Consider the following 12,380-nt stretch of genomic DNA (forward strand, 5'->3'; position numbering starts at 1 on the left):
TTCTATGAATTAGGCAAAATGGCTACCTCTCCCAGTATTGAACGAGTGGCCTCATGTAGTAACATCCCCTGGGTAGGCTGTGTGGGCCTGGCAACTTGGCTGGCTAGAGGCCAGGCAACTGTGGGCTGTGAGTCTCAGGGTGCTCTGCACAGGAGGCACCCTGGAGGAGGGCCAGAGGGTGCTGAGGCATGTCTGAGGAGCCCCAATGTGCACCACACTGGTACCACCATGGTGAGACTGCTGGACCTCAGACAGACACATCTGGGCACAGGCAGGGGAGGCCACAGGAGAAATCTGGAGCTGGTGTGGGCTAGGGTGGCGGCTGGCTAAGGTGTCCAGACCCTTCTTCCAATCATGCTATCAATGTGGGGGGACTGGATGAAAGCAATGGCACTTCTGATGCTGGACAGAGTTCCTGCAGTTCCCCCACTATCTGACAAGTGTTCTCATTTAATAAATTAGTTTCCTTCATTTATCAGCTAGTTGCCCTTTAAAACATGTTTTATTTTTCCCCCTGTGCCCTAGAACAAGCAGATTTACACAGGTCCCTTGGTAAGATCTTCCCTATTGCAGGGCTGCGCTGGGAATGGGATTCCCTTTGTTACCACATCTGTCTCTTCTGCCATCTTTTAGTGGTCTTTCTACCCTTTGTGGTGTAGAAGCTGTTCGCTTAGCCCTCGGTTCCTCAGGAGAAATTGCTCTGTGTGTAGGTATAGATTCGATGTGCACATGGGCAGAAGTGAGTCGGGCTCTTTTCATGCTGCCATCTTGGACCTCCTCCCTCCAACTTCATTATTTGGCATGTGGCTTACGAGTTGTCCCAGCATCATGTGCTGGAATGACTATTTTCCCCTATTGAATGGTCTTGAGACCCTTGTTGAAAACCAACTGACCATAAATGTAAGGGTTTATTCTCAACTCTTAATTCTACTCAGTGATTCACATGTTTATCCTTATGTCAACACCTTACAATTTTGATTACCAAAGCTTTGTTGAAAGTTCTGAGATTGGGAGGTGTACTTCAACTTTTTTTCTATTCTTTCAAGATTATTTTGGCTTTTCTGGAATCCTTGCATGTTCATGGAAATTTTAGGATCTTGTCAGTTTTTGCAAAAATTGAGCTGGAATTTTTTATAAGTATTTCATCAAACATGTAGATCAATTTGGGAAGTACTTCCATCTTACCAATATTAAGTGTTTTGACACATGAACACAGGATGTCTTTTTACTTATTTAGTTCTTAAGTTCTTTCAACAATGTTTTATAGTTTTCACTAGTCTTGTGCTTTTGTATTATTGTTAGGTATTTTATCATTTTTGATGCTATTTTAAATAGCATGTCTTCATTTCATTTTCAGATTGTTTATTGCTAACATATAGAAATAGAATTGATCTCTGTATCCCAATCTTTTAATCTGCAACCGTGCTGAACTCCTCTATTAGCATTAAAAGTTTACTTCTTCTTTTCCAATATGGATGCCTTTTAGTTCTTTTTCTTACATAACTGTCCTAGCTAGAACCTTCTGTACTGTGATGATTAGAAGTGGTGAGAGTGGACACCCTTGCCTTCTTCCTGACCTTAGGGGAAAGCATTCAGTCTTTCACCATTACATATAATATTAGCTATAGGTTTTTCACAGAAAAACCCTTTATCAGTTTGAGGAAGTGCCCTCCTATTCCTAGTTTGTTCAGTGTTTTTAACATGACAGAGTGTTGGATTTTCACACATACTTTGTGAATCTACTGAAATAATGTGATTTTTGTCCTTTATTAATATGGTGTTTTACATTGATTATTTTTTAATGTTTGACCACCCTTACCTTCTCACACGAACCTACTTAGTCATGGTATATAATCCTTACATGCTGCTGGAGTTGCTTTGCTAGTATTTTGTTGAGGATTTTTATGTCTATATCTATAAGGGCTATTGGTTGGTCCATAGCTTTCTTTTCTTATATCTTTGTCTGGTTTTGGTATGAGGGTGATACTGCTCTTGTGAAAGTGAGTTGGGAAGTGTTCTCTATTTTTTGGAAGACTTTTCTATTCATGAAAGACTTGTGCTAATTCTTTTTAAAATTTGGTAGAACTCACCAGTGAAGCCAACTGGCTCTAGGATTTTCTTTGTAGTCTTTTAATAATTCATTTTCTTGTTATAGTTCTATTCAGATTTCCTATTCCCCTTAAGTCAGTTTTGGTGGTTGTATGTGTCCAGGGATTTGCCCATTTCATCTAGGTTATTTAATTTGTTAGCATATAACTGTTCATAGTATATCATTATCTTTTTTTATTCCTGTAAGGATTACAAGTAATGTCCCCTCTTTCACCCTGACTTTAGTAATTTGTGTCTTCTCTTTTTTTGTGTGTCAGTTTAGCTAGAGGTTGTTAATTTTCCTTAACCCAGCTCTTGGTTTTACTGATTTTCTCAACTATTTTCTATTTTCTATTTCATTTGCTTCCATTCTAATCTTTATAATTCCCTTCCTTCTGATTGCTTGGGTTTAGTTTGCTCTTCTTTTTACAGTTTCTTAAGGTGGAAAAAAGGCTATTGATTTGAGATCTTTTTTAATGTAAGTGTGTATGCTTATAAATTCCTTCTTAGGACTGTTTTAACTGCATTCCAAAAATTTTTGGTATATTGTGTTTCTTTTTTTACTCATCTCAAAATATTTTTTAATTCCCCTTGTTTTGTGTTTTTGATCCATTGTTTATAGGTATACTGTTTACTGTCCACATTTGTCAATTTCCCAAATTTCCTTCTGTGTTTGATTTCTAATTTCTTTCTACTGAGGTTAGAGAACATATTTTGTATGATTTCAACCCTTTAGAATTAATTGAGAACTTGTGGCCTAACCTGTGGTCTATCCTGAATAATGTTTAATGTGTACTTGTGTTGAATATGTACTCTGCTTCTGTTAGGTGAAATGTTCTAGAAATATCTGTTAGGTCTGTAGTTTTATAGTGTTGTTCAAGTCTTCTGTTTCCTTCTTGAGCTGTCTAGTTGTTTTATCCCTAAGCAATTTTTTATCAAAAGCACCACAACAATAAGGATCACAAGGGCTTGCTAGCTGAGTCCCTAACCTAGGGGAAAATATGCATTATTGGCTAAAGGTCTTTAGGCTGAGAAGGCTATGGAGTTAAGCAATTTTTTCTTAGGCTTCTTTATGATGTTATTAACAGAAATTAAAATGGAAAAACAAATGAGTTCCATTCCTACTACATAATCATTTGAATTTTGCTATGAAGTTCTCCTAAAAAAACTGAACTTATTCATATCCCTACTTCAGCAAAAGTCCTAAGTATAGTGGGAGATCATTGTAGGCAGATTCCTTTAGCCAGAGTGCCTGGCAAACAAGCAGACATCTTTGGGGTGCCAGACTCTTTTGCTTCCAACTAGCCTCAATGTGAACTCCAATATGGTACATGACTGCACTTGGTTTTGATAGGCAAGGGAAATCCATACTGCTGTAAACTTGAGTCTGGTCAAATCTGTGGCTAAAGGAAGGAGGAAAAGATACTCAAGCTGCTCCTTGGTCTCCCAAGAAATAGCTGAGCTGCCAGGCAGTGTCTTCCACAGCTGAGTCCTAACCACAGGCTGCTAATGACCTCAGTGACAGTGAGGGACCAAGTGGGCTTATTGCCTTTCTTCTTTTTATTGTTCTTATAAGATATCAAATCCTGCCAGAGTTATCCCTTCAAAGTCCAGCTCAAATTCCACCTCTTCCAAAACCTCCCAACCACTCTCTTCACCAGAATTAATAGTTCTTCATGTGCACAGCCTACTAATGATACCTATTTCATAGTGATTCCATTTATGCTGGATATTTAACTGAAATCAAGAAAGCATGGTGCATAGAAAAATGTATCCTCTGAAACCAGTAAACTTGGATTCAAACTCTGACTCCATGGTACAGGTACACCACAAAGGACAAGCTGATCAAATAAAGCACTGAGCACTCTGTTAATATGAGTATTTTTTGTCCATCCTCAACACCTTGTCCTCTTTGAGGGCAAAACCATTTTGTCATCTTTGCTTGCTTTCTGCCATGTACACATCAACAGCATCATTACCATACTAACATTAGTAGGTAACATTTACTTATTATGTGCCAACCCTGATCAAAGCACATTATATTACATATATTACCTCATTTAATACTTAAAAAACTCTCAAGTAGCTATTATTATTATCATTACTTTTCAGATAAGGAAACTGGGCAAAGGAAGGTGAAGCAACTTACCCAAGGTCACACATCTGGTAAGTAGAGTCAGGATTTGGATCCGGTATATCTGGCACTAAAGCTTGCTCTCATAACCATCATGCTATATACACCTCCACTCTAAATATGGTCTTTGTCAATGAAGTAATTTTCCTTTTTAAGGAATATACACAACATTTAGGCAAAAAGTCTGACTGAGAGATTATGAACTGTCCCCAGAATTTCACCTTCCACTCAAAGGAAAATCCACTTTTCCAAAGTCGTAGTCTACCTTACAGGAAACATCCACCCTTTTTTTTTATCACTATTCCAACAGACTACTGTTTAAGCACAAAATTTAGACAGTTTTTCTTCTGAAGTAAAAACAATTCTATTTAATGAAGCCTTCCTTAATTTGACAATGAAGACCAAGGCAGGTATGCAGGAGCCTAAGCAATCTTTTCAATTGAAGATTCCACATTACTTTTCACAGATACCTGAAATCCAGTAGCAGCACTGCAGGGTTCAATCTGCTTACCATTTAAATTTAAATCTCCAAAATAATTTCAGGTATCATTTCTCCTAAAGCAACTGGGTTTTGGGGTTTTTTTTGTACAAGTATTAATGGTCTAAGCTATGGGTCCTTATTACTGTACTTCAACTAATTTGGTCTGAATTCTATGAGGGGTTGATTTTCTGTTTATCAATGTAGTTTTCAAAAGGTCATACCCCCAGAGAAGACTTACACCACAGAGCAGGCATAGCATCCTTTCTTGCTACTCTCACGAATTAAGAATGCACCATCAGGTTTCCCATAAAGCAAGTCCTCTGCTTGTACTCGATTGATATCCTCAACAAACCAGGTTTTCTCATCATAATGGGGCAGGTTTTCATCTTCCTCATTGATAAAATAGGTCCTAAAATTAAATGTTAAAATATTATTCTGACAATCATGTTAGTTATATCTAAAAGCAAATTCACAAATAAAACTTCTAAATGTTTAACCACAAAATGACAAAGTAAAATTACAATTAGTTGGATTTTTTTAACTTAATTACTTGGTATGGGACAGAAAGCACAGAATTCACATGTCTCATCCAATAACTTGACACATATGTATGTCAGAATGAACAATGCTTATGCATTCAGGTTTCATGTAGTTCAGTCTTGGAACTCAAGTGCCGACAGGGAATTCAAAAAAGGTACAAAGTTCTCAATTCAGTGTCCTCAAGAGACAATGAGAACCAACATTTAGCATGTCTGAAGAAAGAAAGTTCATGTCTCACGTTGGGAACAAAGCCCTCCGACAGAAAGGCATGGAGAACTTACTCATCAGCATCCTCATTCTTGATTCCCAGCCAGGCATTTAGGCGCCTCTGTCTCACCCCTTTGTGATTGAGCCATCTGCCAGAGGGAAGATGCCAGTGTCAGTATCTGTGCAAACCCTGCCTGGAAAGCCAACCAAATGGAGTCCAGCAACTTCTTATTTTTCCCAGTCCCACTAAGGATGGCCAGAGAGTTTCCTAAAAAATCTTCAACTTCTGGCAGAAAGACAGAAACAGAGAAAGCTACTTGAAATCAGGCACATCCCTCCCTTTTCATTTCCCTCCTAGAAAGCTGCCCACCACAGGCACACACACAGTGGGGCACTTTTTCTGAAATCCTTAGTAGATGAGTTGGTGTCACATTTGCAGTCTCCACTAAGCCGGAGGACTCAATTCCTGTGTGGCCTACTATAGTGAGTTTAAAAATCTGAAACAGAATTTCAAGCCATATGAAATTCAAGGTGGCAATCTGAGTAACTAATAAAAATTTACTTCATCACCAAGCAAATCATAGTATTTTAAAATATACCAACTTTTTTATGTGAAATGATATAAATCATTACAGTTAGTTCCACTAAGATGGCTGATGGTCTGAAATTTGAGTGGAGTGTAAAACTGTTTCCATTCATCACCACCCCCCAACCAGCTCCTGAACTCTCAGGCCTCAGCATAATATTATCTTATCAAAATAAATATCATTAGGAGGACTATCCTAACTGTTCCAACAAAGGCAGTCCCCAGTCTACATTTCACCTTATTTTATCATCTTCATAGTTCTTCCCTGAAATTCATTATTTTACGTTTTCTCTTATGTTTATCTCCCCCAGTACAGGTAAGCTGCTTTAAAGGAAGGGATCTGCATGCTCATTGCTACCCCTAATGCTGAAAACAGTGCCGGCACATAGTAGATATTCAGTAAATAGTAAATATTTGCTGGTGGGCTGCTTTTAACAAATCTTCAGGGTCAACTATAAGGTCTCTTGCATCTCTCCCTGACCCTGAGTACACTAGATAACTTGGCCTCATACCTAAATTTAAAGTTCTTTGAGACAGATTACATAGCCTTTTTCATTAAGACATGGACTTCAGTTAACCTGGATTTCATTTTTTATGCTTAGTAAAGCTGGAAAACAAACATATGACCCTGACAGAATTTATTTAGGAACAAAGCCCCTCCTACATCATCACTTCTCTTTGCAAAATATCCAGATACCCTCCTCTAGGCATTCTTATCACACAAAATTTTCTAGCCTTAAAGAACTGATCTTTCCTTTATTAAAGAGAGAAGCACACTGGGTAAAAGGCCTGAAATGAACAAACTGTGCCATATTCTCTCGAGTTCCCATTTCCTTTAACTACCAACCTTTTTAACTTGAGCCTCCCTTTCTGCCACAAAGAATGTTAGGAAAGCCAGGAAAACCCAGAAGAGAGAGGAAGTTTTTGGTTCACCCTCTTTTACAGTCTCTGCCTTCTGACACATGCAACTTTTCTAACCTCCCAAAAGTCCATTCCAAACACTACTATAAAGTTCTGAGTCCTGAAACATTTATTAACAATGCCAGGAACTTTTAAAAGTGATTTTTAAAAAGGTCAAGTAACATCAAGTATGTAAATTCATACTCAACTTACTGGGCAGTGCCTGGATCATGGGTAAAGGCAGTACACTGAGGAAAACTGGAGGCAGAGCATCCAGAGACCTAACATCCAGTTTTCATTCTGTTGCTAACTGTGTGGTCTTGACCAGCCTCCCCTTATGTCTCAGTATTCTCTTCTAAAAAATAGTAAAAATACTACTCCCATATATTACACTAAATTGATCTCAAGAAACACAAGAGAAAAAAAAGCTGCTGTTAGCATATCCTTACCTAGTCCCCACCCCAGTAAGTAGGAACAAAATATATGTATATATGGAGTCCTTTCTAAAGTCTAGTTAGGTTTCCAACCTAACAACCACCCTGACCACCCTCAAAGGGGAAAAGAGCTTATATTTCAGTTCAAGAAAAGAGGATTAAACTGGGCAGCCTGAGGAAAGGCCTAAGAAGAAGTACTCTGGAAGCTGAGGCAGTACTCCCAGAGGAGCATTTATGCTTCTTTCTACAGCCTGGCCAAAGAACAAAACAGGCTGACAGAAAAGGGTTCCCCACGCACAAGAAACCCTGGATGTAGAACAAGAAAGTATTTCAGTGCACAGTCTGTTGGTGGCCAACGAGATCACTATGCAGAGCACCTCTGAGTTTTCTGGAGCAGCAGTATTTAATCAGATGGCAGGACTCAATGATTAGGAGCAGAGAAATCACCCAGCAATAGCAGTAATGAGAGATAGCAGACTTATGCTCCCCTAACTTCCAGGAACTACTTCATGATGACAGTCTATGTCATCCAAGTGTGTTTGTGTGTGTGTGTGTAAGAGGTGCAACGAACCCTGATCATAACTGAGATAAAATACTTCTCATATAAAACAGAACAACATCTGCATTATAGGGGTACCAGAAGAGAGAGAAAAAGGAATAGAAAGAGTCTTTAAAGAAATAATTGCAGAAACCTTGCCCAAACTGGGGGAGGAAATAGTCGCTCAGACCACAGAAGCACACAGAACTCCCAACAGAAGAGACCCAAGCAGGACAACACCAAGACACATAATAATTAAAATGGCAAAAATCAAGGACAAGGACAGAGTTAAAAGGCAGCTAGAGAGAGGAAAAAGGTCACCTACAAAGGAAAACCCATCAGGCTATCATCACACTTCTAAAAAGAAACCTTACAGGCATGAAGAGAATGGCATGATATATTTAATGCAATGAAACAGAGGGGCCTTGAACCAAGAATACTATATCCAGCACGATTATCATTTAAATATGAAGGAGGGATTAAACAATTTCCAGACAAGCAAAAGTTGAGGGAATTTGCCTTCCACAAACCACCTCTACAGGGTATTTTAGAGGGACTGCTCTAGGTGGAAGCACTTCTAAGGGTAAACAGATGTCACCAGAGAACATAAAACCACAGCAAAGAAAGCAGACCAACCAAATACTAACTAAAGGCAAAAAATAAAATTAACTACCCACAAAAGCAGTTAAAGGAAACACAAAAGAGCACAGAATAAAACACTCAACATATAAAGAAGGAGGAGGAGGAATATGAAGGGAGAGAAATAAAGAATCACCAGACAGTGTCTATAATAGCTCAATAAGCAAGTTAAGTTAGGCAGTAAGATACTAAAGAAGCTAACCTTGAACCTTTGGTAACCACGAATCTAAAGCCTGCAATGGCAATAAGTACATATCTTTCAATAGTCACCCTAAATGTAAATGGACTGAATGCACCAATCAAAAGACACAGAATAATAGAATGGATAAAAAAGCAAGACCCATCTATATGCTGCTTACAAGAGACTCACCTCAAACGCAAAGACATGCACAGACTAAAAATCAAGGGATGGAAAAAGATATTCCATGCAAACAACAGGGAGAAAAAAGCAGGTGTTACAGTCCTGGTACCAGACAAAATAGACTTCAAACCAAAGAAAGTAACAAGAGATAAAGAAGGACATTACATAATGATAAAGGGCTCAGTCCAACAAGAGGATATAACCATTATAAATATATATGCACCCAACACAGGAGCACCAGCATATGTGAAACAAATACTAACAGAACTAAAGGAGGAAATAGAATGCAATGCACTCATTTTAGAAGAGTTCAACACACCACTTACTCCAAAGAATAGATCCACCAGACAGAAAATAAGGAAGGATACAGAGGCACTCAACAACACACTAGAACAGATGGACCTAATAGACATCTATAGAACTCTACATCTAAAAGCAACAGGATACACATTCTTCTCAAGTGCACATGGAACATTTTCCAGAATAGACCACACACTAGGCCACAAAAAGAGCCTCACTAAATTAAAAAGATTGAAATTCTACCGACCAACTTTTCAGACCATAAAGGTATAAAACTAGAACTAAATTGTACAAAAAAAGCAAAAGACCCACAAACACATGGAGGCTTAACAACATGCTCCTAAATAATCAATGGATCAATGACCAAATTAAAAAAGAGATCAAGCAATATATGTAAAAAAATGACAACAACAACACAAAGCCCCAACTTCTGTGGGACACAGCGAAAGCAGTCTTAAGAGGAAAGTATATAGCAATCCAGGCATATTTAAAGAAGGAGGAACAATCCCAAATGAATAGTCTAAAGTCACAATTATCAAAATGGGAAAAAGAAGAACAAATGAGGCCTAAAGTAAGCAGAAGGAGGGACATAATAAAGATCAGAGAAGAAATAAATAAAATTGAGGAGAATAAAACAATAGAAAAAAATCAGTGAAACCAAGTGCTGGTTCTTTGAGAAAATAAACAAAATAGATAAGCCTCTAGCAAGACTTATTAAGAGAAAACGAGAATCAACACATATCAACAGAATCAGAAATGAGAAAGGAAAAATCACTATGGGCCCCACAGAAATACAAAGAATTATTAGAGAATACTATGAAAACCTATATGCTAACAAGCTGGAAAACCTAGGAGAAATGGACAACTTCCTGAAAAATAAAACCTTTCAATACTGACCAAAGAAGAACACAAAATCTAAACAAACCAATTACTAGCAAAGAAACTGAAGCAGTAATCCCCCAGAACAAAACCCCCAGGCCAGTTGCATTTACCTCGGAATTTTATCAGACATATAGAGAAGACCTAATACCCATTCTCCTGAAAGTTTTCCAAAAAATAGAAGAGGAGGGAATACTCCCAAACTCATTCAATGAAGCCAACATCACCCTAATACCAAAACCAGGCAAAGACCCCACTAAAAAACAAAATTACAGACCAATATCCCTGATAAACGTAGATGCAAAAATAATCAATAAAATATTAGCAAACCGAATTCAAAAATGCATCAAAAGGATCATACACCATGACCAAGTGAGATTCAACCCAGGGATGCAAGGATGGTCCAACATTCGAAAATCCATCAACATCATCCATCACATACACAAAAAGAAAAACAAAAACCACATGATCATCTCCATAGATACTAAAAAAGCATTCAACAAAATTCAACATCCATTCATGATAAAAACTCTCAGCAAAATGGGTATAGAGGGCAAGTACCTCAACATAATAAAGGCCATATATGATAAGCCCACAGCCAATATCATACTGAACAGTGAGAAGCTGAAAGCTTTTCCTCTGAGATCGGGAACAAGACAGGGATGCCCACTCTCCCCACTGTTATTCAACATAGTACTGGAGGTCCTAGCCACAGCAATTAGACACAACAAAGAAATACAAGGAATCCAGATTGGTAAAGAAGAAGTCAAACTGTCACTATTTGCAGATGACATGATATTGTACATAAAAAACCCTAAAGACTCCACTCCAAAACTACTAGAAGTAATATCGGAATACAGCAAAGTTGCAGGATACAAAATTAACACACAGAAATCTGTGGCTTTCCTATACACTAACAATGAACTAATAGAAAGAGAAATCAGGAAAACAATTTCATTCACAATGGCATCAAAAAGAATGAAATACCTAGGAATAAACCTAACCAAGGAAGTGAAAGACCTATACCCTGAAAACTATAAGACAGTCTTAAGAGAAATTAAAGAGGACACTAGCAAATGGAAAGTCATCCCATGATCTTGGCTAGAAAGAATATCATCAAAATGGTCATCCTGCCCAAAGCAATATACAGATTTGATACAATCCCTATCAAATTACCAACAACATTCTTCAATGAACTGGAACTAAAAGTTCAAAAATTCATATGGAAACACCAAAGACCCCAAATAGCCAAAGCAATCCTCAAAAGGAAGAATAAAGTAGGGGGGAATCTCGCTCCCCAACTTCAAGCTCTACTACAAAACCACAGTAGTCAAGACAATTGGTACTGGCACAAAAACAGAGCCACAGACCAGTGGAACAGAATAGAGACTCCAGACATTAACCCAAACATATACTGCCAATTAATATACGATAAAGGAGCCATGGACATACAATGGGAAAATCACAGTCTCTTCAACAGATGGTGCTGGCAAAACTGGACAGCTACATGTAAGAGAATGAAACTGGATCATTGTCTAATCCCATACACAAAAGTAAATTAGAAATGGATCAAAGACATGAATGTAAGTAATGAAGCCATAAAACTCCTAGAAAAAAACATAGGGAAAAATCTCTTGGACGTAAACATGAGCAACTTCTTCATGAATATATCTCCCCGGACAAGGGAAACAAAAGCAAAAATGAACAAGTGGGACTATATCAAGCTGAAAAGCTTCTGTACAGCAAAGGACACCATCAATAGAACAAAAAAGCACCCTACAGTACGTGAGAATATATTCATAAATGACAGATCCGATAAAGGGTTGACATCCAAAGTATATAAAGAGCTCATCCACCTCAACAAACAAAAAGCAAATAATCCAATTAAAAAATGGGCAGAGCTGAACAGACAGTACTCCAAAGAAGAAATTCAGATGGCCAACAGACACATGAATAGAAGCTCCACATCGCTAGTCATCAGAGAAACGCAAATTAAAATCACAGTGAGATATCACCTCACACCAGTAAGGATCACCACCATCCAAAAGACAAACAACAACAAATGTTGGTGAGGTTGTGGAGAAAGGGGAACCCTCCTACACTGCTGGTGGGAATGTAAATTAGTTCAACAATTGTGGACAGCAGTATGGAGGTTCCTCAAAATGCTCAAAATAGAAATACCATTTGACCCAGGAATTCCACTTCTAGGAATTTACCCTAAGAATGCAGCAGCCCAGTTTGAAAAAAACAGATGCACCCCTATGTTTATTGCAGCACTATTTACAATAGGCAA

General features: G+C 38.1%; 1 protein-coding gene across 3 annotated transcripts in view; it reads right to left on the bottom strand.

Annotated features, from left to right (window-relative positions):
* PIK3R3 (phosphoinositide-3-kinase regulatory subunit 3) overlaps positions 1 to 12,380 on the bottom strand; it is a 118,012-nt gene that overhangs the window by 5,472 nt on the left and 100,160 nt on the right. For all 3 annotated transcript variants that reach the window (XM_073233853.1, XM_017658626.3, XM_073233855.1), the window contains 2 exons: positions 5,525 to 5,599; positions 4,942 to 5,112 (listed from right to left, as the gene is read on the bottom strand). In XM_073233853.1, coding sequence (XP_073089954.1) covers positions 4,942 to 5,112; positions 5,525 to 5,599 — 246 coding nt within the window. The remainder of the gene's footprint in view (positions 1 to 4,941; positions 5,113 to 5,524; positions 5,600 to 12,380) is intronic.

The sequence above is a fragment of the Manis javanica genome, chromosome 4, assembly GCF_040802235.1.
Source record: "Manis javanica isolate MJ-LG chromosome 4, MJ_LKY, whole genome shotgun sequence".
In the NCBI taxonomy this organism is placed as follows: domain Eukaryota; kingdom Metazoa; phylum Chordata; class Mammalia; order Pholidota; family Manidae; genus Manis; species Manis javanica.